Source organism: Lobosporangium transversale, assembly GCF_002105155.1.
Source record: "Lobosporangium transversale strain NRRL 3116 chromosome Unknown BCR41scaffold_14, whole genome shotgun sequence".
Lineage (NCBI taxonomy): Eukaryota > Fungi > Mortierellomycota > Mortierellomycetes > Mortierellales > Mortierellaceae > Lobosporangium > Lobosporangium transversale.
The window spans coordinates 193463-219264 of NW_019028992.1; the positions used below are offsets into that span (position 1 = coordinate 193463).

The 25802-nt window shown below is 40.4% G+C and overlaps 9 protein-coding genes across 9 annotated transcripts; 3 read left to right on the forward strand and 6 right to left on the reverse strand.

Moving 5' to 3' along the window:
- Positions 1-168: 168 nt before the first annotated feature.
- On the reverse strand, positions 169-2499 carry BCR41DRAFT_38915 (NUDIX hydrolase domain-like protein). The gene is made up of 5 exons (XM_022028093.1): positions 2161-2499; positions 1664-2067; positions 915-1537; positions 413-817; positions 169-306 (listed from the first exon to the last, which is right to left on the reverse strand). Exons 2-5 carry the CDS (start codon positions 2062-2064, stop codon positions 239-241), a joined length of 1497 nt encoding a protein of 498 aa, XP_021882288.1. The 5' UTR covers positions 2065-2067; positions 2161-2499; the 3' UTR covers positions 169-238.
- BCR41DRAFT_351575 (hypothetical protein) lies at positions 2103-2889 on the reverse strand. The gene has a single exon (XM_022023817.1). It carries the CDS (start codon positions 2438-2440, stop codon positions 2219-2221), a length of 222 nt encoding a protein of 73 aa, XP_021882289.1. The 5' UTR covers positions 2441-2889; the 3' UTR covers positions 2103-2218.
- A 282-nt stretch (positions 2890-3171) lies between these two features.
- On the reverse strand, positions 3172-4249 carry BCR41DRAFT_385764 (hypothetical protein; the record flags this gene model as incomplete). The annotated part of the gene is made up of 5 exons (XM_022027712.1): positions 3172-3277; positions 3467-3517; positions 3659-3719; positions 3947-4036; positions 4186-4249. 5 exons carry the CDS (start codon positions 4247-4249, stop codon positions 3172-3174), a joined length of 372 nt encoding a protein of 123 aa, XP_021882290.1.
- Positions 4250-5568: 1319 nt separating this feature from the next.
- BCR41DRAFT_335257 (acyl-CoA N-acyltransferase) lies at positions 5569-7766 on the forward strand. Its single transcript, XM_022021975.1, has 8 exons — positions 5569-5686; positions 5857-5984; positions 6125-6233; positions 6374-6510; positions 6660-6886; positions 7004-7110; positions 7250-7395; positions 7500-7766. The coding sequence occupies exons 1-8, from the start codon at positions 5629-5631 to the stop codon at positions 7716-7718; spliced, it is 1131 nt and encodes a 376-aa protein (XP_021882291.1). The 5' UTR covers positions 5569-5628; the 3' UTR covers positions 7719-7766.
- A 113-nt stretch (positions 7767-7879) lies between these two features.
- On the forward strand, positions 7880-8714 carry BCR41DRAFT_351578 (hypothetical protein). Its single transcript, XM_022023818.1, has 2 exons — positions 7880-8240; positions 8396-8714. The coding sequence occupies exons 1-2, from the start codon at positions 7980-7982 to the stop codon at positions 8537-8539; spliced, it is 405 nt and encodes a 134-aa protein (XP_021882292.1). The 5' UTR covers positions 7880-7979; the 3' UTR covers positions 8540-8714.
- An 85-nt stretch (positions 8715-8799) lies between these two features.
- On the reverse strand, positions 8800-10288 carry BCR41DRAFT_351580 (Calcipressin-domain-containing protein). The gene is made up of 2 exons (XM_022023819.1): positions 9859-10288; positions 8800-9705 (listed from the first exon to the last, which is right to left on the reverse strand). Exons 1-2 carry the CDS (start codon positions 10123-10125, stop codon positions 8902-8904), a joined length of 1071 nt encoding a protein of 356 aa, XP_021882293.1. The 5' UTR covers positions 10126-10288; the 3' UTR covers positions 8800-8901.
- A 2918-nt stretch (positions 10289-13206) lies between these two features.
- BCR41DRAFT_421323 (hypothetical protein) lies at positions 13207-19002 on the forward strand. The gene is made up of 2 exons (XM_022030011.1): positions 13207-16806; positions 16953-19002. Exons 1-2 carry the CDS (start codon positions 13215-13217, stop codon positions 18896-18898), a joined length of 5538 nt encoding a protein of 1845 aa, XP_021882294.1. The 5' UTR covers positions 13207-13214; the 3' UTR covers positions 18899-19002.
- A 145-nt stretch (positions 19003-19147) lies between these two features.
- BCR41DRAFT_351583 (hypothetical protein) lies at positions 19148-22663 on the reverse strand. Its single transcript, XM_022023820.1, has 7 exons — positions 22376-22663; positions 21786-21910; positions 20895-20933; positions 20657-20779; positions 20234-20531; positions 19726-20098; positions 19148-19603 (listed from the first exon to the last, which is right to left on the reverse strand). The coding sequence occupies exons 1-7, from the start codon at positions 22584-22586 to the stop codon at positions 19267-19269; spliced, it is 1506 nt and encodes a 501-aa protein (XP_021882295.1). The 5' UTR covers positions 22587-22663; the 3' UTR covers positions 19148-19266.
- A 1299-nt stretch (positions 22664-23962) lies between these two features.
- On the reverse strand, positions 23963-25715 carry BCR41DRAFT_351587 (regulator of chromosome condensation 1/beta-lactamase-inhibitor protein II). Its single transcript, XM_022023821.1, has 4 exons — positions 25529-25715; positions 24797-25444; positions 24486-24713; positions 23963-24358 (listed from the first exon to the last, which is right to left on the reverse strand). The coding sequence occupies exons 1-4, from the start codon at positions 25614-25616 to the stop codon at positions 24075-24077; spliced, it is 1248 nt and encodes a 415-aa protein (XP_021882296.1). The 5' UTR covers positions 25617-25715; the 3' UTR covers positions 23963-24074.
- Positions 25716-25802: the final 87 nt, after the last annotated feature.

Sequence of the window (25802 nt, forward strand, 5' to 3'; positions counted from 1 at the left end):
AAGGCGCAAGCAAGAAGAAAGGAAATAGGAAAGACAGAGGCAGAAACAAAGAACGAAATGAATATGAATATGAAGGTGAACGAATGAATGAATGTGAATGAATGTGAATGAATGAATGTGTGTAGAAAGGAGGGACGAACAGAGAACAGTAGACAAATAAAACCGGACCGGGTATGAAAGCTTTGATATTCGCAAAGACCGATCACTTTTTTCAAACTTTATTTTTTGTTCAATTAAATTACATCCTCGAGTGTGGGATCTCTCCTTCTTCTGTAGCCCATGCCTTCAGGATGTGGTGTGCGATGGCTAATAACGTATTCATTTGAGATCAAAAAAAGTATCTTCCGGGTTAGTTTCTCTTTTTTTTTTAACTACAAACCATTTCAAACACTTGGTCGGAACAAGAACCTACCAGTAGCAGGAGGCAGCCGAAGACTATCATTTTCTGATGGCTTGCCCCAGACCGCAGTCCTCGAGCCCTTGAGGGCTTCAAGGATCTGAGCTCTCGTGAACCACCTAGCATCCTCCAGCTCCTTATCCTCCAAAGTCACATTTGTATCTTCGTTCAGGGCCTCAGCATGACAGCCGATCATAAGTGAGTTGGGGAAGGGCCAAGGCTGAGATGAGTGGTACATGACATGACCTAGGCGAATACCCGACTCTTCCTTCACTTCACGTCTCGCAGCCTCTTCAAGAGACTCCCCTGGCTCCACAAATCCCGCGAGACAAGAGTACATACCCTTGGGCCACACAGCTTGGCGACCAAGCATGACACGTTCACCATCCGGTGAGATGACACATACAATCACCACGGGATCTAAAGTAAAAAAAAAAAAAAAAAAAAAAAAAAAAATTAGGATAATGATTCTAGTAGTTGGTCGTCAAATGGATTGAATAGATTTTTTTTTTTATACCTGTACGAGGATAAGTAAAGTTTTGAATGCCCTTATGTGCCAAACAATCTGAAGGTACTTCTTGGCCGTTCTCTTGGATCATTGGCGGACATGTCCGCTTATGACCACCATCGAGTGACAGATTCCTCCGCCCACAGCCTGTACAGAATTGATTCCGCTTATTCCAATCGATCACAGCTCTGGCCTGAGCTACCAACCCACTCTCTGCAAACGATAATCCAAACGCAGCAGGTCGCATTTCTGCCATGTAGTGACCATGTTTTTCAGTGTATGTATTGATGAATTTCTCAACAGCGTCCTTCAACTCTGCTGTAACTCGTGGACCCTTCGCAGACATATCCAATGCCCAATAGCCAATGCCACGACGACCCCTAACCAAAACTTCGTTGTCCGATGTTGCGTTCGTCTCATCAGCTCCCAGGAAGACAAGCACAAGTCCCTCAGGCAGGTTATTTAAAGGATCAGATCCAATCAAATGCTGGACATCCTCGTATTGTGCAAATGCAAGATGTTTTGTACTGGACTTGAACATGACTCCATGATCTGCCAGGATCAAAAATCGTGTCGAGGGCGCCTTCACAGATTCTTCAAGATATTCTTTGTCTGTTCTAAGAAAACTCAGCCTAATTCGATGAACATACCGTGAACTGTCAGATGACTTTTTTTTTTTTTTTTTTTTTTTTTTTTCAACTGCCTCTGTCAAACTCAATGCCAACATGAGGAACATTTCAATTGAGACATCTATATACCTGTTATGAGTAGATCCTGTAAAATGCAACGGCTTATTTTCTAAAACTGTTCTTCTCTTCCACCAATCTGCCATACTACCATTCTCAGTATTAGTGTTTGTGTTGTTGCTGTTGCCTGTCGACGACACAAGACCTGCTCCTGCCGCCATGGCACTGTTGTTGTTATTGTTGTTGTTGTTATTGTTAGTATTGGATGAAGCAAAAGGAGATCCAGTACTGTGTTGAACTTTCTTCTTATTGGGTGCCAATCGATCAAACACTGCGGCACAATCAGTCGATCCCCAGAACTCGGCCAATTCGGCTGCTGTCTTGCCATCCTTGTTCTCGGTTTCTGCATCCACCTTGGCTGTAGCCAACAAGTACTCGACTACACTTACATGTCCGTAGCGCGCTGCGAACATGAGCTGTTGTAAAAAAAAAAAAAAAAAAAAAAAAATCAGTTGATCCAAAGTTTATTCAAAAGTAGCAGAAACAAGTAATTGTAAATGATGGAGGACCCAATTGATTAGAAAGAAAAACGCAAAGGCAAAGGCAAAGGCAAAGGCAAAAGCTTTGTCAATAGAAGGAGAAAGAAGAATGAAGGAGGAAGGATGAAAGAGGAAAGAGGAAAGAGGGAGAAAGGAAGAAGGAGGAAAGATGAAGGACGGAAACGATAGCTACTGGAGTCCAACCACGGTCATTCTTGGCTTCGAGATGGATCCGCCCTAGACCCTTGATCATCTCCAAATCACCCGAGGCTGCAGCTTCAAAGACATCGTGGGAAGATTGATTAGACATGATGAATCGATTGACAGGTCCTTTTGAAGAATAGTATCTGATGAATAATAAAGGGGCCGAGCAATCGCTTGAAGTAGAGTGATGGATTTGAGGGGAAGAGATAGAAGAAAGTAAAGAAGAAGAAGAAGAAGAAGAAGAAGGAGCAAAAGAAAGGCGATAATGATGATGAAGTGGATGATGTAGCGACTGCTTATTAATAAGAAACAAATGCGGACAAGTGGCAGAGAGCGGTGGATTGTGTACAGCCGAAAGGGTGAAAGTACGGAAGACAGGAGAGGCAACAGGTACACGCACTTGAGAGTGAGATGAATGCAACGAATGCAACGAATGCAACGAATGCAACGAATGACAATAAGAAGAAGTAAGAGAGTGATGAGAAAGAGGAAGACGAATCTGCTGAAATGACGAGAACTGAGCGCGGATCAGCTGTGCTGACAGCACAAATGACATTGGAGGTGTTCAAGAGTAAAATGTTTTTTTTTTTTTCGGCATTTTATCATTTTTTTTTTGTAATTGACAATTGAACAATTGAAGTCCATTTACTTTGCAAAGCAAAAAAAAAAAAAAAAAAAAAAAAAAAAGTTGACACTGCCATTCAAGGATGCAACTTTCTGTTGACGTATTTTATTTTACTTTATATTTTCTTTCAAGAATATTATTCAAGAGATGGCGATTATATACATATCGACAAATGCTCATTTCTCACAAAAAGAGAAAGAATGGTTCTTTTTTTAGTCGATGAAGTACTCAAGAGGAGTGTCCTCATCCCAAACAGCGCACTCTGGGGTGGTCAAGAGAGAATAGAACTTGATCTCTCCATTATGATTCTTGTGGGCACTTTTGTTACCGAGTTGATATAAATATATATATAAAAAAAGAATATATTTGTGAGTAAAGCAGACCAGAAAGTCTTCTTTCTTTTTTTCTTTTTTCAGCCATGGAGTTGTTGTCTACATTCGTGTCGTAGTCATCATATCCATCTTATTGCTAGGATAAAATAAACACAGAATCAAAATGTAAACTTACCGAGCATGGACGTACTTGCCATCACCGAGATGGATCTTGGCAAAGTAGGTGCTATTCACAGTTTAAATAATAATAAAAAAAAAAAAAAAAAAAAGTCGAGGGATAGGAAGGGATGAGAGGGTTATTATCATGCAACTTTTTTTTTTTTTTTTTTTTTTTACAGTCATGGGTCATTATTATCATATCACTTACCGGCCAAAAGCAACATCCTCTGTGGCATAAAGAGTAGGAGTGTACTCAGTGATGTGCTTGACTATTAAAAAAAAAAAAAAAAAAAAAAAAAAACGTTTTAGACTTTAGTTCATTGTCTGCAAGGAAAAAAAAAAAAAAATGGACCTGATGGTTTCCCACACACAATAAAACCTCAGTCCTTGGTGGAGAGTTCCAGAGTTGAAATATTGCAATTGATCCTCTTTCCATCCTTTAATCCTTTTTTTTAAAAAGTATATTTTTCTCATCAATTGGTCTCTCTATGCTTACGCTTGTCCATCTCGTGAAGGCCATGGCGAGCGTCCTCACGGTTAAGACGGTGAATCTCCTTCAAGACATCGTCCTTGATGCTTCTGAAAACTGATATAAAAAATAACGTAAAAAAATAAAAAAACGTTCAACAGAATAAGTTAAAGAGTGAGAATAAAAAACCAAAAATAAAAAAAAATAAAAATGAAATCTCAAAATAGATGAATGAACAGAAAAAAGAGTAATGCCCATTCACTTACCTTTCACTGCTTCTTCATCAGCAGGACGAGGTTCAGACATGGAGTTGTGCTTGACATCAGACATGGTGAGTAGTTGGTGCCTGTTTGCTTGTTGAAGGAACTGCGTATGTAAAGTGTGGATTGAAGGATAAAGAAAGGAGAAACGAAAAGAAAAAGAAAAAGAAAAGAAAAGAAAAAGGAAAAAAAAAAAAAAAAAAAAAAAAGAACTAAGCTGAGGATGTAAACAATATAAACAGTGTATTGATGGACCTTTAGACTGCCTGACTGAAATAGCGCGTGTCGCACCATGTCGCGAGCAGAGCCTTCCCGTGGACCATGTGCTCAACGGAATGGACCATACAGCCAAGGCCATCTCTAAGATTATGGAATCAATTGAATTGGGCTAGGGTTTTTTTTTTTTGTAGTGTTATGCAGAGCCCACCTGTTTTTTTATGCTAGAAAGGGTGAAGACACTCGTTCATGAAGGAGAGTACGGACTATACGGATAATAGTTTGTTCCTTTCATGTCCTCTTCCCTTGCCCCTGTTATTCTTTCAATCCTTCGGTTAGTCCCCATCAACGCATTTACGATACATGCAGATTGAGGCTTCTGTCAAGATTGACTTCAAGGAGCAGATGGCCAATCTAGAAAAACACATTTTTGCATAATCAACAGCTTTTGAAGCTAATTTTAAGAAAAGTGGCGGGACAAATTCCGTCGCGCTTTTTTATTTTTATTTTTAACGCGTACGACGCGCCTGGTGTAACTGAAATAAAATACATTTTCATTCATGCATCTACATGTTTAACTGACAACCAACTCTCAAAGCACAAGGCTACAAAGCAACAAGGGGGCTTCCTTCACTACTATTTAACATGACGATCCAATATCAACAAAAGCTTATTTGTTACAATAAGAGACATACGCTATTTTTTTCTTTTTTCTTTCTTTCGTTCTTTTTTTTCACTAGAGTAAGTCAAGGAGCCACATTCTTCTATCACACTATCCAAAGCAGATTGGCACTTGCCTGTTCCGCCATTGTCCTTAAACAATAATCGGGTGATTTTGTCGTACCTCTATTTATTACGAGCAAAGTGTTCCCACGGGCTATGTGCTCTACTGAACGAGATTGTGGAAGGAAGGTGACGATGAAGTACATAAAAAGCGTGTTGAAAAAGAAACCTAGAAAGTAATCCAAAACCCTTATTGGAGCCCACTACCTTGAGCTGCTGTAGTTGCTGTAGTTCGCTTTCCGGCAGTTCAAGTGTCCCAAGTACACAAGTGCAAAGGCTTTGGCATTTTTCTCCTGAGGCGCGCGTTGTACGCGTGTGGTATCAATAAACCAAGCCACATTACATTCAAAAAAAAAAAAAAAAAAAAAAATTAAAACGCGCCTCCATTTTCTTTTGTAAAGTAAACCCTTCCTCATAAGCACCACAAGGACATAAATTTGACTCGACATCATGAACTCTCTTAAACAATGGGTTACAAACTCATCAGAGGCAGTCAACATTCGTCTTGGTAAAAGAATAAAAAAAGAGAGAGTACTTTAATACGGGGATATATACGAAGGCTATACCTTTTTTCACAAGAATAGAATGTTGTTCACTTGTCTCAGGAATGAACCCTCATGAGATTTTTTTTTTCTTTTTTTTTTTTTTACCACTATCAATTTTGGGTTTCTCTTCTAGTGAAAAGTATACCTGTCATCAATGATGAGGAGGAAGACGAAGACATTATTGAATTCAATCCTGCTTACACATATCCGATGTTCGGGGAGCAGGAACAAATTTTTGGATACAAGGATCTTTTCATCAATGTAAAGGGCGCCTGAGGATCAAACTTTCATGTTGTACCATGTCTTACAGGACGCTATCATTCACATCTAATCTTTATGATTACTATGCTTTTTTTTTTTTTTTTTTTTTTTTTTTTCTTCACTGGATCAATTGATTACAGGTTGAATTTGCATCTGGATCTCTGGCATCATGTTTCAGTATGGGATATAAGGAAAAGAAACCAAATGCGGACAAAATCTATACCTCCATGAAGGGCTTTTTACCAAAAGGTGAATATCAAGGCAGCTAAAGACCCATGCTCTTGTTGTTATTACTGTTATTATTACTATTACTATTTGTTTAGTGAAGATGTTTTATGGCTAAAAAATGATAAATAGATCCAACTAACTAACTTTTCCTTTGGCAATAGACATTATCGACAATCATGATTTGTTCTCACAAATTGCCCAACGGGATCATAAAGAGTTTAGACCAATGGGTACTAAGGTTGCAGAGTATACTATCGACCGTGAAGGATCAGAAAACAGTGTATTCGAGTTTTATCAGGTACAGGACAAAAAAAAAAAAAAAAAAAGAACAAAAAAAGAAAAAGGAACTATCTTCGGAAAACAATGAAGTGGGACAAAAGCAAGCTATAAATTGTTGAGGACAAAAGATCAGCTACTTATTATGATTTTATTTTTTCCCCTCTCCAGGCCAATTTTGAAACGCCAAGGTTCTTGGAATACCACAAAAGGCTACAATGTTTTGCAATTTTCTTCATCGAAGGCGCATCCATTATCGAGGATACAGATGAGAAATGGGAGATTCGTTTAGTATTTGAGAAAGTTTCAGAGAACGGACAGGAATCATATAACTTTGTTGGCTATTGTAATATGTATCCATATCTTTATTATCCGGATCAAATCCGTATGCGGATCAGGTACGATAATAGACATCAGATTGAAAATCAGATGTAAAAAAAAAAAAAAAAAAAAAAAAAAAAAACCGGAAACTGAGGATTTCATGAAACTTTATCAAACTGAATTTTTTTTTTTAGCCAATTCTTGATTTTACCACCATATCAACAACAAGGACATGGAAGTAGACTCTACCAATCACTTTATAATGATTTTTGCAGTCGAAAAGAGATCAGAGAAATTACAGGTGAGACTTCTTCCGTTCAGTGGTTAGAAATAATACATCCGTGTATCATTGAATGTTTACATTCTCAGATGAAGGATGTATTAAAGGCTTTTTTTTTTTTTTTTTTTTTTTTTCGACACTTAATATTGTGGCAAAATAGTTGAAGATCCAAATGATGATTTTAGTGATTTGAGAGACAGGAACGATATGAAGCATTTGACTGCAAAAGGTGTTTTCAAGGATATACAGGCGCCTATTAAGGCAGATAGGATAGCAGAAGTTGCCAAGACCTACAAGTTGACAAAGGTTTGCAAATCCATTCATTTTCTGCTGGACACTTCCTACAATAAATGGGTCCATATTAAGAATCTCTCTCTTTTTTTTACCATCTGATGAATGTTGGTTAATAGAAACAAGTAGCGCGTTGTTATGAGATGGCATTGTTGAGGAATTTGGATAAACGGAACAAGGGACAATACAAGGCCTTCCGCCTACAAGTAAAAGGTCGTTTATATAAGCACAATGCTGAGGCTCTAGCAACACTTGACAAAGGGGAAAGAATTGAGAAACTACACGAGACATTTTTAGCAGTTGAGGAAGACTATCATCGGATCCTGGCACTTCTCTAATTACCCTTATCCCCGATTAAAAATGTCTTTCTGTATCATGTAATGGATAAAAATTAATAATTATAAAATAAAAAAGTAAAAAAAGTAAAAAGTAAATCGCGTGCCCTTGTCATTGTCATTGTAATAAAGGTGACACGTTCACCATGTGGGTTTTACATGAAGTTACATGAAGTTTGATTTCTTTTCTAGCTTTTCAGAGTTTTATGCAAACGCGGTCCACGGTCCACGATCCACGGGTCTACCTAATTATTTTCCTTTATAATGCGCTGGTTCTTTGTCTTTCTAGTCTTGTTGCAGTGTCTCCTATTAGCAGGACTGGGCTTTTTACCAACAGACCTGATTCCTTACCATGAGATTCTTCCTCAAGACAAGACTCTCCATTTCACAGGATTCCTCATCTTGACTTTTCTGGTTTTCTTTATCTGGGACCATCCTCAGTCTCTATATAACATCCTCTTGACTGCTTTACCCGTCAGCATTTTGGCCTTTGGATCCGAGATATTCCAGCCGATTCTCTCGCCTGTAAGGAAAGGAAAAGAAAAGAAAAGAAAAGAAAAATATATATACGCAATTGATTGGTCTCTTTCTTTTCTTCTTTTTTTATTTGCGCAAATGTTTAATTGGCTGTTGAAAACAATCCAATGATACTTTCTGGAGGGTTTTTTTTTAATCCATAGACAAGGACGTATGATAGCCATGATATTGAAGCCAATGCTACAGGTGCTGTCGTCGGACTTTGCTTGGCTATCCTGGTGGATTATTTTCGAAAAGCACGGTATTCACGTACCCAGGTTCGATATGAAACCCTTGAGATGGTTTGAAAATCGATCCTATTCGAGGTGTGTTACTGTACAAAAAGTGGAAAGGTTCAACACATAAACAACGCTGTAAGGAATCAAGGGAAGATATACAAAAAAAAAGCTTATTCAAGAACGTTTGCATCTGTTGACGGATGCCTCAAACCATTTTAGACTCCTCTAAATTTCGCGTCACCAGATTAAATATGAAAAAAAAAAAAAAAAAAGAATCTGTCATTGCCCATGAAGTGTTACGAGCTTACAATGCATCATAAAATACATTTGTCTATATTGGACAGTAAAAAAAAAAGCAGCTAAACTAAAATGCAAGTAAGCGTCGATTGCGATGATTGGTCTCTTCCTTTTTCTTTTATCTCTAAATGGGATTAATGAGATGGGGATGTTGGAGTGGAATTACGAATAGGTCCAGTTGGGAAAGCTGTCTTTGGGATAGTGCCTCGTCTCTTCAAGGGTGTGGGTACATAGTTTGGATCAGCCCCCCAGTCCTGCACAGTGATAAATGGCTGATCACCCGCAGACTCTTTTGCAGGCGAGAATGCCAAGACTGTAGGTGTTGCTGGTGGGAAGAGTGACGAAGCTGGAGAGCCGACATCTCCAAGGGCGTTAGTAGAGGCTGGGGTAGAGGATGTAGCAGTCGCAGGAGGTTTATGGGTATCGATCTTGAGACCTCGAATTTGATGCTGCAATCTTTCCTGTATTTCCTTTTCGCTCTCATCAAGGCTCTTCTTTGCACCTTGTTGCTGCTGCACTGCTGCTTCTGCTTCTGTTTTCGTTGATCCTGCTCCTGCTCCTGCTCCTTCTGTTGCTCCTTCTGTTGCTCCTTTTGATTCTACTCCAGAACTGGTGGCGTTAACATGCTGCTCGTGCTCTTCATACTCTTGAGGCTTTTGTGCCTCACCCAATGAGAGGTCTTCAATTTCATCGTGTGCGAGGAAGAGATGGGATCGATCTGCAAAAGTCCCATCAGGTCTTGGAAGCTGATAGACTGGCTGACCCATGTCGAGCAATGCCTTCACCAAATCATCCGCTAGATGAACAGCATTAGGTGGGTCCTCCCGAATTTGGGTCCATCCAATAGGGGGTGATCCTGGAGGTGAGATGAGCCAGTTCTTTTCGAGCTCTGGTGGATGTAGATATCGGCTTGCAGGGTCAGCAGAGATCTCTGTATGCTATAAAATTCAAAAATGATCATATATTCAAACAAATATGCGAGTTTTGTGAGTTGAGCGAGCACGGAACGATGGAAGGATAGAAGGATAAGAAAGATAGAAAAGATGAGATTGTACTGAATAAGCCATCTGAAATAAAAATGGTATTTTTACCTGGCCAAAGTAGACCCGAATGGTCGTGCCTTCAAAGGTAGTATTGTGGAGGAGAGCTTTAGCTCGTTGAGCATCAAAGGTAGAGTGGTAGACAACAAAGACTCGATAGAAAGATTTGATCGGCGCAAAGTAGTAAACCTCTCCAAATTCCTCAACTTTGGCTTTGAGTTTGAGCATGGTCTCCTTCTCAAAATGAGGTGCCTCGAGGTTGGTGACCATCAAGGTATTGGTTGGCAGTGTAGGTGTGGGTGTGACGGACTCTGACATGATGGAAACTGATTCAAAATGAAGAGAAGAGAAGAGGTAGGATGAATAATAATGATAATATATCGGAGGTACAATAAAATGAATAGGAAGAAAGAATGCTAGGGAAAAAAGGAAGAGAAGGAAGGAAGGAATGTGAATGAAATGAAAAAGAAAATAATTTAACGACAAACGAAGGGACAGACATGAGATCCCTTAGTGGAGCAATTTTAGCTTCTCAGACTAGCACAATGGGAGCTCCTATTACGTGTATGATCCGGATAATATCGCGCCCTTCATACACACTCTCCTCTCCCGAGGTCACGTCTTTTATAATAGTTGGAACAGCTCCCAGCTGTTCATCCAGACGGGTGTGAACTTTCAACCACTGTCCAGAAGCCCTCTGATTCTGGAAATGCTCACTATCGCTCATCTGGTACCTCACAGGTGCAGGCAGAGGAGGAGGTCCTATTTATTTGTCTATACTTCTACCGTCAAGGTAACGAGGCGGATAAAGCTTGTTCATTATCATAGAGTCACCTTATTTTACCTCTCACTCAAGTTGGCAGTCATGATCCAAGGTAGACTTGGGGCACAAAGGAGCGGAGAATAAAAGCGTAGTTGACGAACATTCTGAAGATCCCATAGGAGCTTTTTGTGGATCAACGACAGAGCAAATGTCTGTCAGCTGCACTTCAGACTTCTGTATAAGCTCCCATGACTCATGACAGGTTACCACAGAGACTACATTTGATCTGCGAGCTACTAAAAAGATGCTGATACTGCTCTTGCGATCAGCAGTCATTTCATATGAGTTTTTACCGCAGTTTAGGATTTTTACCCTTTTATTTAGTGATGATCCCTAGATCCTCTTTCGTTCTCGTTATTTTATGTGATCCTGGCGTATTTCACCCGCGTTCCAAAATCAATCGAAAGGAAAAAGATAAAAATCGATGAAATTTTTTATATCAACATTGCTACATGCCTGTATATGAGTAACATGAATGGAATAGATGTTAAATGCTTAACAAAAATTGCTCGGAATGTTAATCAATACAAATACAAGATTAATGTTCATCGATAAGTCACATGTTCCTCAATAAAAGTCTAGATATTCATTAATACAAAAAACTATGTATATACCCCTTGATGTACGGACCTTTATCTTTTTCACGCTTACCCTATTACCTGTCTAGTGTCTACTTGTCTGTCTAAAACTTTTCATACACATCTGGCTATGGAACAACGTGTATAGAAAGAATACATGTTGAGCGCTGTACAAAACGCATGCAGTGAGCATACATATGTAAGGCACGCCAATGCAATAAACTCCATTGTATCGATTTTTATCTGTCAGACAAGTGGTTTGTCGATCAACATCGGCGTTATCCTTCCAACTGATTTGTGAACATCGATGAAATATGCCAGGAGTGGACAATTTATTTTCTCCATAGGGAATTTCAAATATCCATATACCTATCCGTTACCGTTTAATTTTAAGACAATAAGGTGGATATCCAAGTAGCATCCGAAGTTCCAAGCAACATCTGAAAGAATTTGGAAGTAAAGTTATCGTGATAGCAGTTCTTTTTAAAAAAGGCGCTGATTAACTTTCAAAAATGAGTCCCCCAGTTGATGTATTGGGGTGTTGATACTCTATTCTTCAAAGACCCTAGCTGCATATGCTAGCTTGTAAATCGAGTCTCTCAGTTTTATGTGGGATTGAGTATATATACCAGCATTGTTCATACAGAAAGTAAGCGACATCAACCCCTTTGGTTGGATGATCCTTAGACTGTCTTGAAGGTCCACCCCATCACTCGTAGACAGAGCATACAAGTTTTTGTATGTATCTATCTCCTCTTCACTGTTATACTTCATAACCCACTAGGCGGTAACAACTTCATGACTAGTTATATCATAAGCATTCTTCAGAAGGTATTAAGCTATCGCACGTGGGGCTCCACGCAGCTTCTCATATACTTCAGGTGTTAAATATTTTGAATTAGCAACCTGCTGGCGCCCCTCCTTGACTAGACTATTGCCAACTTCTCTTTTTGAATCTTTGGAGTCGGGTTGTTTGCAGTGGCATGGCTTTGTACTTTTGGGATAGTACATCTAACATTCAGCATCTGCTGAATAAACCACTGCCCAAAGCTATTCATTGATAAACGTTCCTTGATACGAATGTAGATGTAGAGCCAATATGGAAAATATGGAATTATATAGCAGTGTTTCTGACAGATCATTTGCCTCTTCAGTCCCCGGACGTATTGCAATGCCCCAGTCGATAAGATACCCTTTGTTCCTATAGAGAATTAAATTTGAATGGCTGACGCCGCAGTGCAGTATATCGTGTTGGTTAGCAGTCTTTGGAGTATTAGCAACATCAAAAGCATCTTGCAGAATCGTCTTTAGAGTATGTTTTTGCACTTCAGGATGATCTCCTAAGCATATACAAATAACAATCATTTAAAGAAAATGCTTACCTCCAATTGACGTCGGTCTTTCTAAATCCAAGAGCTTTAGGAGTAAATTGAACCTCATGACCTGCAAGGCATTGAAGGGCTTCAAGTCCTCTGTCTTAGGTCGATGTCTTGACTTCAGCTTTTTCGCCGGCTGTAATCCCAATCATCACAGTACTCTCCTTCGCAGCAACAACAGTGACAAAGTCTCCTTACTCACTAGATCTACTTAGGAGGAGAGAACCGAACTGGAGGTTATTAAGTATCTTTGATATTGTATCTTTTAATATTAGGTGGAGAATATCCTAATTGTGGTTCAGGTCTGTCACTATCTCCCAATATCTCCAAAGGATGTCATCATAGTTTTCTCGAGAGCTAGTTTACCCAGGAGGTCATCAACTGGCAAGCACTCTTCTTAGAAAACGAATTTGCGAGGCGGCAGCTAAGTTCATACCCAAGAGTCATATTTTCATAGTGGCTGTTCGGTGCCTGGGCATCCAAATTCTTCTCACAAGATCCATGTCTGAGAAATTTCACACAGCTTGTTGAACGGTTTGTGATAATCACGTGCATGCGCATCTTTTTTACTGACGGCGTTGCTTTTATTCCAGGAAGGACAACCCTTCATATGAGAGTCCATCTTTTCTCATGCGAACAGCCGACCTCATTCATCTCTTGCGAAGCCATGAGAGATCTCTCCCATCCACCTATGCTCTCCTTGCTTCCCTTGGCGTCACAAGGAGACTTCACCTTCTAGGTGAACTCTCCAATTGGCTTCTGGTAGAGCTACAAAAATATCATGGTCGACAGCAGCAGCAACGGTTAGAGATCGACCATGATAGGAATCATCACAACAATAAGGGCAACAGTTACTATGCTTCTACTGCTTCTACAATCTCAGTTACACCCTCTGAGACACCGCAGCAACGCTCCATACGCAGCCAGATCAAACACACTTTATTGGGCATTCAGATCTTGCTCGACACTGCGGACGAAAATGTCACAAATAACAATAATAATAATAATGTCAGTAGTAGTGGTAACAGTAGCAATGATACACTCAAGACATTATTACCTCTCGACGAGAAGCAGAAGACTCAGATTTTTGCCAGTTTTTTGAAACCTATTTTAATCGGTACGATGCCTCTCGGTGGCCCCAACATTGATACAACGGACGTACAGTTGCTTTGCGCAAAGATTCTCTCATTCTGTACTCACCCCAACAACAACGCTAGTAATCCTACCGCGGTCGTTACTCCCTTACCAACCTCAAATGCATTATGTCCGCCATACACGTTCGCGATGCGGTTAATGACATACGAATCTCCTGCAGCCCCAGGGAACGACGACATCTCAATAAAGTCAACGGCCCCACAACAGCTGGCTGTTAGTGGTATCATGGGGCTTTCAGCATTACTGGGGTCACCTCTGGTCAAACTGCAGGAATATGGACTTCGCATCTTGACCTCGTATCGATCCTTAGTGCAATTAGATGCAACTTGGGAAATGCTGGATCCTCTGAAACGCGTCTTGGAAAGGCTCGAGCACAACTTGGCTTCTTCTTTATCGACTGATCTACTAGAGTTGAGTCCTGAAAAGGACCCCAACGACGATAATAAAGATCAGGACAAAGACAAGAACAAGGACAATGATGGTGGTAAACAAACCACATCATCATTAGCCTCAGCAAAAACAAAAACAAAAACAACAACCCAGGAGCTGGAGATGGCAATCAACACCCAAGCTAAAGCCCTCAGCCTCCTCCAATGGTTCTTTCAGGAAGCTGAAGGGGACCTACTTGCCAAGAAACCTACAGACCATACGGTCAATCGCACCACAGCTCCAACAATGAGTGATAGTACTACCACTATTACTACTACCGCTGCTATGACTGCTAGTGTTACTAAAGTGGAGAAATTAAAGGATGCAGCGCTCCCAGAATTGTTGATTGATATCTGGGAAACCATCCAACACATTGTGCTGTTTAATAATCGGTCCATAGAGCGACTCGTGCTCACTGTCAGCGCTTCCATCTACTGGTTATGCTGGGTTTTTCGGAATGACACCACAGTGATGACTTATGTGATGACGGAACGTGCAGACACATTGATGGCATGGTTCGGGTATTACGTCGTCCCACACGACTGTGAAACCAACGCTCTGTCAGCAATACCTGCCTCTGCTTCTTTAACGACATCCTTGACGATGAAGGAAGATAATCCTAATCCTTCTCGTAAAACACAAAGCAAGGACATGGGCAAAGGCAGCGACAAAGACAAGCACGAAAATTCCCAAAGAGATAGCATCATTCTTGAATATCTCACAAAACTCATACGGAACATGGTCACGTTAAAAAAATATCATTCACTATTATTCTCTGGAAAACGACCTATCGGGATTACGATCATGCGAAGAACGATCGAGTTTCTGGAAGGGATCCTTGATTCAACCCCTTTACCACTTCATGACCGATCACCATCTCATCCCCATTCGCTACCTAACCCTCCTTTTGATCAGGATGCTATTGCTAATACAATTACCGCAACTATCCGAGGAGATTCAACAGAAGGAACAGTGTCTTATTCTGTCAGGATGATCCAGCTGCGGCCCGTAGTACTGGAGGCTATGCTTATGATTTTGCTTGGATCCATTAACGGGTCTTCTGAAGGCACGGATTTAGTCTTCCTTCACATTCAAAATTTGATCCATGTCTGGCTGTTGTTACTCTTGGACCTCAAGGACCTCTTTGGGGTCCAGTACCCTTCCTCAGCCCAGGCAAGTCTGAAAAAAATTAGAGAGCTCTCATTGACTTTGTTATCAATGGTATTGACGAAGGGACATGAGAGACCCACTCTTTTTAGACAAGGAATCATGGCAGATGTACCCATGTCACATTGGACACTTGGATATGAGGCACTTGTAGAGATCATCATGCAGCCACTTGAATTTGAAATGAGCAGAGCAGAGACTTCAGAAACAACCTCAGCTATAGCAGAAGAAGCGGATGAAATGGGTATGAAAGCATTGAAAGTGTTTATGTTATTCTGGAAGATTCATCCAAAGGCTCGCAATACATTAGCGGATTTGTTGGGACCTCGGCTTCATCAATTAAAGATGGTACCCATTTTAGTATGCCTCCCAAAGGACAGTAATAAGGGAAATGGCGGTCAATTGCGCGGACGCGATTCCGACAACAATGAAAATAGCAAAAGTACTGACAGCGGATGGAGGAAGGAACGAGCGATGTTATTGCTAGAGACCATTGTTTCCTTTGGATCCGAGTCAAGTGTGCGAATCAAGATGCGGGAGGCCTGGTCATCATTGGCGTTCCTAGTAAGCTTGCTAGGCGCAAGCATGCGACGCCTTGCATGGGCCCAGTACAGCCCCAGAGAAAAGCTACCTAGGGTCATTGCTATGAAATGTTTTATGGCTTTGCGACACTTTTGGTATGACCATGTGGGTCTTCGACAATTGATCGATCTACAAATTTCTCCACATCTACAACAACAGCCACATAATGATCGAGTTGGGAATGAACCTGGCGATAGTGAGGATGGCGATTATTTGGAGCTTTGGAGGAAGTTGATGCCGTCAGATGTGGCAGCTGAATACCAAACCACAAAAACCGACGCAGTCGCAGGAACAGCAGTAGGAACATTGCCTTCACCATCCATCGTTCCAGTCTTACTCTCCATATTAGCACCGCCAGGTACAGAATGGACAAGTGATTTTATGCTTAGCTTAGCTCTCTCAGTTCCAGGCGATGACCCAGAGGTTATAAGGATTAGGAAGAATAAGATTAAGAGAAGGGTACGACATCCGTTATTTGAGCAGCGAGATCCTATATTGGCGGAAGCGGCGTTGATCTTAGTTCCACTTTCGCAGTTTTTGGAATGCCAACGACGACTTGTCTCAAAACCAGGGGCTATCTGGATGTTGGCCCGATTAATGGTTGAGCGGTCGCTTATTGGACATTTGGGAGATCCCAACCAGGCTCGCCATCGACTCAAAGTTGATATTCATCATCCTCCTGGGAATACGACGATAAGTGTTGATACTGCTGATGAAAACCCACAGACTCTGATGGAGAAGGCGCTCTTTAGAGCACTTTCATCTATCTTTTCAAACCGTGATCTAGCCAAGGAGCTTGTCTCGAATAATACTATTACTGAAGCCTTTGCAGCCATCATGGAGATGGATCGGCCTTTGAGGTTTTATGCGAGGAAAATGAAATTTGAAGGTTAGTTATTTAATAATACCTCATAAAAAAAAATAAAAAAAAAAAAAAAAAAAAAAGACTTTGAACGTGAAGCACCTCTTCACAACTGACCAATTGACTCTTTTTTTTTTTTTTTTTTTTTTTTTTTTCCTTAAATGCCATTCCAGATGGCATGACTGCTGATACTGAGGCCGTGGTTACGGATACCGAAGAAAAAACAAAACAAGGAGTGGAGGACACGACGTCGAGTACTTTTGGTGAAAGCAGGGATAGCAGCAATAATAGCAGCAACGGCCACCGTGATGATGACCATAGCAACTTTGCACCCAGCAAAGAAGAGCATCACATCCACGATCGTGGCTTGATTCTTAATACCACTTTTACTTCTGCCATCAATACTACTATGGTTACTATTCCTACTGGTGCTATGGCTCCTACGGAGCAAATTCAACCCCGCATGCTCCCTACACCTCATCACTATTTGTTTCACCAACAGCTTCTGGAAGTCCTCCAGACAATCATGGAGCCGTCCTTAGTTCAATTCGAGCGGATCTATCAGTACATTGGCGGGAACCGTTCACTTCAAGAACCGGATGAAACTGCGGAATCATTCTATTGGATGCGTGAGTACTGTGCACTCATCCTTTTTTATCTTTCTGATCGAGATCGACCCTTGTCTCGTCCAGGTCATCATCCCTCTATACTATTCCAAAGACCAAAGCCAATGACGACTACTACAGACGACAAGACAACGTATCTGAAAACAGAATCCATTTTAGGGATCATAGGCAGGATGTTGACATTAGAGATGGACTATGAGGATGAACATAAAGAAGGAGAGGAAGAAGAAGGTAGAACAAGAAATGAAGGTACTATCGGAAGGGATAATGGTCTGCTTCAAGACACCAGAACAACAGCTACCGGTAACGATAACAGCAATAGCCATAGTAAGGAGAAGGATTTGATCAGTGCTCAAAAAGAAGAAGCACTCTTGAGACGACTCAGTGCAGGGTTAGCGATCCAGTCTGTCTGCTGGAAGCACTGGGATAAATGGCGACAACAGCATCAGAACTTTGTACAATCTTATAAAACAGTGACGACAACCGAATGGAAGGCGCATGTGGCTATTCTGAATGGCTCTGATAATAACAATGGTACCAACAGCAACGGCAATAAGCCCAACAGCCTTGATACTCCAGTTCAGATCAAGTTTCTGATCCAAGGTCATGTTATATCCTTTCCAGATCGTTATCTCCTCTCGCGAGCCTCCATGTTCTTTCACACATTGCTAGTTGGAGATTTTATGGAGGCCACTCAACAGCATATTACCTTACATGATACGGACCCGGATGTGTTCCAGATGTTGTTGGAGGTTATACAAGAGTCTCAAATGACGGCGCAGCACTTGCTTCCTGAGGATTTACCGTTCCAGTTAGTGGTGCAACTGATGGTATGTGCAGAACGGTATATGGTGGTCTTTGTAAGGCGGTTAGCAGAGGCTTGGATCTTGAAGACATTAAGCCGTAAAGAGTTGCAATATTATGATATGGATGGTCATAACAACTCTCCTGTAGAACAGGACGAAGAAGAAGAGATGACAAGGAAACAGATTAAAACTGTAGCAGACAGTGAGATGACCGTAGATCGGGTGGACATTTCGTCGAAAATAGATACAACCAACAAGCATGATCGTGAATCGAGTCCACAGAGTGGTGGATCGCAACGGACGGATAAGCGACAAAAGCTAGAGAAGACTCGAGACAGAAATGAGGAACCTCAGGATGTTGAAGATATAATAACGGACAGCAATGATATCGAAGACGAGGACAAGGATGAGGAGGATGAATCTCTTCAAGAATGTCTTTTGATGGTCTATGAGGCCTGCTCAGACCTTCCACTCCAATGCAGTCTTTCCTCCCCGTCTCATCCATTCCATGGCCTAGTCTGGGACTCGCTCAAGCGCATGGTCCTTCGTTTAGGGTCCGTTGCGATCACTCCACGGTTTGCGGCCATGCTCAACACAGGAGATGAGGAACGGATCGAACAGTTTTTGCATATTATATTCAATCTGATGATGGATCAGATTCCCTACTTCCCAAATATAACAGTATAGATGCAAAGAATTCGAGGCCATGATCTTCTTTGAGCACGCTCACTTCAGTTTATGCAAATAACTAGAACTATTTAAGCTACTATCATTTACTTGAAATATAAGGGTTTTTCAATAAGATCTGCAGCATGCAGAATCATGCAGGTGTATGAAACAATCACAAAAAAAAAAAAGTATTTTTGTCCTGGCATTTCATTTTTTTTTTTTTTTTTTTTTTTTTATCGAGAGCGACAGAGTAGGATAGTGTAAAAAGCGTTCTCTAGTTCCTCTTGTAAATTGGATGAATAGGCATTTCTACACTAGCTCGGTTAGGTGAATGATATCTTTTTTCTTTTCTTTTCTTTTTTATATATATAATATTGTTTTTTTCTTTACATCCGCAAAAGAAACTCTATCGCCGAATTAACATCTCCTCCTGAGGCCAGTAGAGCCCGCATATTTCTTTGATTGTCTGAGAATCCCATGTCACGCAGCGATGCCAGCTGTGATTGGAATCGCTCTTCTGGCGGGGGAAGCGTTGAACCGGGTGTCGACGTGGTCGAAGGATTAGGGATTGTGTTAGTGGTCGCAGTGGTATTTGTTGCAGAAGGAGTGATGGTAGTTGCAGTGGTCGCAGTAGAGGTAGCACTGTTGGCGGCAGGTGTCGTTGAATTAATGTTTGATGAAGTGTTGGAGTTATTATTAATGTTGCTGTTACTGTTGCGCCACCTATCGTCCAAAATAAATAAATAATAATAATAAAAAAAGTCAGAAAGCAATATTTTGAAAATGTCAAAGACAAAAAAGCATAATAAACAATGTCAAAATGTCAAACAAGCTTCAAGACTTACATGTTTCCAAATGGAGGAAAACCACTGTAGGATGGGGGCGATGATGTGGATTGTTGCTGTTGCATCTGCCTCATCATTTGCTGGAACTGCAGCATTTGTTGAAACATTTCTGGGTTGTTGCCACCCATGGGTGATAAATTACCATCGTTGTTGAAGATTGGGAAGCCAAACTGGTTTTGAGATGATCCATTTGTCCTTTGGTTCATCATGAATCCAAAGGGGCTCTCGAAGCCATGAGCACCTGTGTTTCCAGGTTGGCTCCCTGGGGTTCCTGCGGTAGGGCTATCAAGACCTCCAAAAGGAGATAGTGCACCAAATCCTGTCATTCCATGGGAAGGACTTCCACCCATGCCGAATCCTGGAAACATTGAACCTATATTGAATCAATCCACCAATTATGTCAATTACAGTTAGTTTTTTTTTTTTTTTTTTTTTTTTTTTTTTTTTAAAAAAAAAAAAAAAAAAGAAAAAAGAAAAAAGAAAAAAAAAGTTGTTGAAAGTTACGTACCTCTCGTCGGTTGGCTTTGGTTCCTTGGGGGTGCCCAAGGGTTAGGAAGAGCAGTGGTATTGAGCTGTCCAGCTTGAGGGCGGGTATCAGCATTGAGCCGAGCAGCGAATTGTGCATTAAGATCGTCAGTTGAAGGCTCTGGCATGCTTCGTGAAGCCTCCATAGGTTCTTGAACACTGTGATACATTCGACGAAGATGATTAAATCCACCGGGAACCATCTCCAGATTAGAAAGTGCTCTGTCATTGTTCCGCAGTGCCTGTTTCATCAACTTTGGATTCCTAGCCATGTCCATAGACTATTCAAGGATCATTTTTTGTAAGCACATGCAGACGTTCGCATTAAATTGTCACCAGTGCATTATCAGTCGTTATCTGTAGCTTGATGAAGAAATAAAAAAAAATAAAAAAAAGATGTCCTTACCTGACGGAGAAATGAAGGGTCATTGAGCATTTGTGCGACCTCGGGATTGTTTTCCATCACTTCCCTTGTGTGAGGGTTCGCCATCATCATCCTCCGAACTACTTCAGGGTTTGCCATCATATCCTGTCAAATGATAAAAAAAATAAAAACAAAATCAGAATAGACTTTTTTTTTTTTTTTTCCACATAGGAAGGATATATAACTATACATGTGTGATTGTCATAATGCGTTCACTCACCCTAATAGCCGGATTTTCCAATAGAGTTGACATGAATGACTATCGATGATATTATTTTTTTTTTTTGAAAAAAAAAAAAAAAAAAAAAAAAAAAAAAAGAAAAGAAAAGAAAAGAGGTCAATACAATTCTATTCCTTTGATCAGTGTGGATTGTTTTCACTTTTTGTGAATTTTTAGAGATTATCTATTATTTTGGTGGCTATTGCGGTTGAAATGTGTTGATGTATGACAGGTTCTGATGGTAGAATTATGTCTGTGATAACGCGCAATTATTTAAAGATACTCAGACAAAGGCTTGTGGATGTGGGTGATTAGAATATGTGTAAGAAAAATTCTTTGTCATGGTTTTTTTGGTTTGCATGGCATAACTGAACAGATGTATGAGAATGAAAGGGTGAATATCTACTACAAGCAATCAGAATCGAAAGAAGTTGTGCCCACGGTCCTTTGTCATCGCAGGAAGGATAGATTGGTCCAATAGTTCATCCTCTCCTTGAAAGTCTGTATAGTACGTTGACTGAGTGACTGACTGAAGTAGTATCCATTAGGCGATAGTCGAGAATATGTGAAAACGCATCCATGCTCCAAGCTTCCTACTGTCGATGTTAATGCCTCTTTGTTTGTTATCATCAATATGTCCTGTTTCCTTGCTACTCTCTTGTCTGTGCTCGATAGATGCAGCTGTTATCATATCATATGCTTTTGCATGTATACATATCCTTTCAATTCCTCATTTTGGCATGCTGACTTTTTATCTGTTTGTCGCCTTATTGACTGACTGACTGACTGACTGACTGACTGACTGATTGATTGACTGATTGACTGACTGATTGACTGACTCCAGTTCACACACTAATGAAGAGATTCTGTCAAATCCCAATTATTCTTTACCTGCTCATCGAACCCATCTGTTGGTGCGTTGCTGTTGTTGAGAGGTCGGACAGTCTGCACTGCTTGTTCATTAGCCCTATTGGTCGCACTTCTGACCATATGGATAGTATGACCCTCCTTTATGGCTATCATAGAAACAATAAAAAAAAAAAAAAAAAAAAAAAAAAAAATAGAATAGACCCTAGTTAATGGAGAGCTTTTTTTTTTTTTAACCCTAGGATCCAAGAAAAGGGTTGCGATGCACAATGCATACGCACCTCATTCTAACATGTGCATGCACATTGAGGAAAGAAGAAAAATAAAATAAATAAAAAAAAAAGGCGCTTGCGTAACGAGGCTTTGAGAAGACAGAAAATGATGAATATCATTATCACTGTTTGTCATTTAATTTTTTTTTTTTTTTTTTGTGGGGTGTATGTGTCGCATGTGTTGGATTGCCTTACTCTGTCGACCTATCCTGCGGGGCAACCATTGATACAAAAAGTTTTCTTTTTTTTTTTTTAAAAAAAAAAAAAAAAAAAAGAAAAAAAAAATGTGGCAATGTCGTGTGGTGGATGTTCAAGGGTGGAATTGAAATGATGTCTACTTACAATAAGATGACAATGGATCTTCATCCTTAAGAACCCGACCCGAGTAGACAAGTCGGATGGAGGAAGCAGGCAGGTCTGGAGTGGCGAGCTTCTCCTTCAGCTGCAGGACAGTGTTCTCAGTAGAGATTGCAGTTGTAAAGGTAGGGCCAGAGGATGGACGGATAGTAAGAACGATGGCCTGTTGGACTGTAGCAATATCAGAATCTTCCATTTTAAGAGAGAGAGAGAGAGAGAGAGAGAGAGAGAGAGAGAGAGAGAGAGAGAGAGAGAGAGAGAGAAAGAGAGAAAGAGAAGAGAGAGAAGAGAGAGAAGGATGAGAGCAAAGTGGACGGTGGGTTGCAAATATTATGAATGGAACTGCCAAAAGGGAAAAAAGGAGAAGTAAAAATACAAAAGCACAGCGAAAGAAAAAAGAAAAGAAGAAAGGAGAATGAAGAGATAAAGAGAAGGATTACAAAGCAAAGACAGGACAAGGCAAAAGAGAGAAAAGAGAGAGAAAGAAAGAGAGAAGGAGAAGAGGAGAAAGGAATGGGAGGAATGGGAGGAAAGAAGGGCAATTGGGAAATTAAGAGTTGCGTAGGTCTCTTTTTATTTAATCTTCTAAACATACGCCTAATCTCTTTTGCAATGCCTCCAAAGTCTCTATGCCATGTGTATCATGACATGGGATCCTGTCTCTTGATGGTCTTCTTTACTGCCCAAGCTGTCTCTTTCTCTCTTTGAACAAGGATGAGATGAGGGAAAAGAAAGAAAACCATGCCTGGCAACCACTTCCCCGTGACTTGCATGCATGTACTTGGCATCCATACCTTCCTAAAGTTGTTTACTAACTTTAAAAAAAAAAAATCGCCTTGGGTCCTCTTTGGCACAGACAGTTTATAAACGATTCATGGTTGGCATGCATGCGATTTCCTCTTTGAACAGCACTTGCTATTTACACGTTTATACATGAACATCACTGTCTTATCTCTCTCTCTTTCTCTTTTCATGTGTCTTTTTTTTTTTTTTTTTTTTTTTTTTTTTTAAAATTTATATTTTTATATTTACATTTTATACTTTACACTTTACAATTTACAATTTACATTTTATATTTTATATCTTATATTCTATATCTTATATTTTATACTTTTACATGGTCTAACTGTGTAATTCTATATCTTATATTTTATACTTTTACATGGTCTAACTGTGTATCCTTTTATATGTTTCCCCTTCTTCTGCTACTCTGCAATGCCAAAAAAACAAATAAAAAGCACCCTGCAAATATGCTCTGGTATACATTTACTTTTACTGACATCTGAAATCCTGGATCCAACATTTGGAATAAAAAAAGTAAAAGAAATCGGTCTGCATTTGATCATTTAAAGTTAAAAAAAGAAAATGACGCGCATTGCTGTTGGAGTTGATGTGGCTGCCCTTGCCCCATCCCATCTTGTCCATCCTTTTCCTTGTAGAATATAAAATAAAAATAATAAAAAAAAAAAGAAACGACAACATCCTTATATATATATATATTTAAGAACTCAAAGACAAGGACCAATCGTCATCTCTCCATCTCCATCAGTTACATCAACTTCAAATCAAACGGTATATTTCTTGGAAAAAAATAAAATAAAAAAAGAAATAAAATTAATAAATTGAAAATGACGTGTTGTGTGCGACCATCCTAATGCAAGCAATGCGCAATGTGCTCATTATGTCAGTCCTTTGCCCAAATACAGCTATTCCACGGGCCACAAACGACATCCTCCCAAGACTCTGTCGATCCAAAAGCTCCCTTGCTCTTCTTGTCCTTCACTCTGACAAAATGATATTGGTCCGCCTGTTGAATAGTACATCCCATCCTGTATAGCATCTGCTGTTCCCTCGTCTCTAAACACATATTGTCCATGTCCAGAGATGTTGCTAATGTTGAGCTTGATGGTGGCAAAGGACAAAGCTGACCATATTTACCCCAGCCGCAGCTCCATACTCCTCCTTGATCTAGTATTATCAGGAAGAAGAAGGAAAGGATTTCATTTTAAAGATGACTAAAGAAGGACACACCCTTTCCCTTTTCTTTTTTTTTTTTTTTTTTTTTTTTTTTTCTTTTTTTTTTTGGGGAGCATACCATCCAGTACAACAGTATGTGCACGGCCGCACGCGACTTTGACAACATGGACATCTAGCTCCTTCCCAGAGTCTGAATCATAAAAATCAACTAGTTGAGGATAAGCAGTATTGTGCTTTGGAGTCTGTGATTCCCATTCCTGCGAGCTTCCTCTATCGAAATCTGCACCCTTGCCGATACCAAGTTGCCCATGGTCATTCAGACCAAATGTATAGATGTCTCCAGATTCTAAATAAGAAATAATAAAGAAAATGAGAACCTGTGCATTTTAAGGAACAACCCCTAAACTCTTTTAGTTTTCCCACACCCACCTGAAAGCGCTACACTGAACGATGCTCCACAGGCAGCGTCTATAATACGAAGACCTTGGAGTGCCTCAATAGGCCTTGGGACCGATTCAAATCCAAGATCGCCATGTCCGAGCTGTCCGTGTCTGCCGCGTCCCCAACTATAAAGCGTCCCATCCTCTGCTAAAACAAGCATATGAGCTTCTCCTGCCCAAACCCTCTTGAACTTCGTCTTGGACACCAACGTTGGATTCGATGCCGATGATGACGGTAACAACGGATTTAAAGATGATGCCAACGTCACTACTCGAGGCCTAAGATCCGTAGCGATCCACTCAAAGAGTCCACCTGTCGATCGGTCGATCGCCACGGTCCAATGATTTGCTGATTGTCCACAGGTAGCCACATCCTTGATGTTGCTCAACAACAACAAGCAAGGTCCTCCCCTCAGCTTCTCATCTCCACTATCCTTATTGCTCTTGACGAAAACCTCTCCTGTAGAGGTCAGAAACCCCTGTAATGCCTCTTGGCCCAAAAACTTTAAACTATTGGCTTTAAGCCCCTGGGATCCTGGTTCAGAACTCTTTGAGTACTTGGAGCAAAAAGTCTCTACTAAACTTGCTTCTTCAGGACTATAATCGCCACAGACCTTGATTTCACCGTTGATGTCCTCTACAATTGAAGAAAAGAAAAAAAAATTACAAAGATCAAAAGCCTTTTCTTGCTTCCTAACCCAGGAATAAACCATAGACTTACCGATCACGAAGGAGGCCCAGCCTGCAAACAGCATACGTGCTGCCGTTTCAGGAACAAGCTTTGTCCTGAATCCAAAGCACAAAAGCATATCTCTAATGGTACCCTTGTCCTTCTTTCAGTACTTTAGTGCTTAAGTGCTTTCAATACTTTCGTGCTAATGAGAATCAGATTAGATGTCTGATGGAATCTTTTTTTTTTTTTTTTTTTTTTTTTTTTTTTCAATGAAGTAAATGAATTCCTTTTTTTTTCTTTTCCCCGGGTTTGAAAGCCAGCT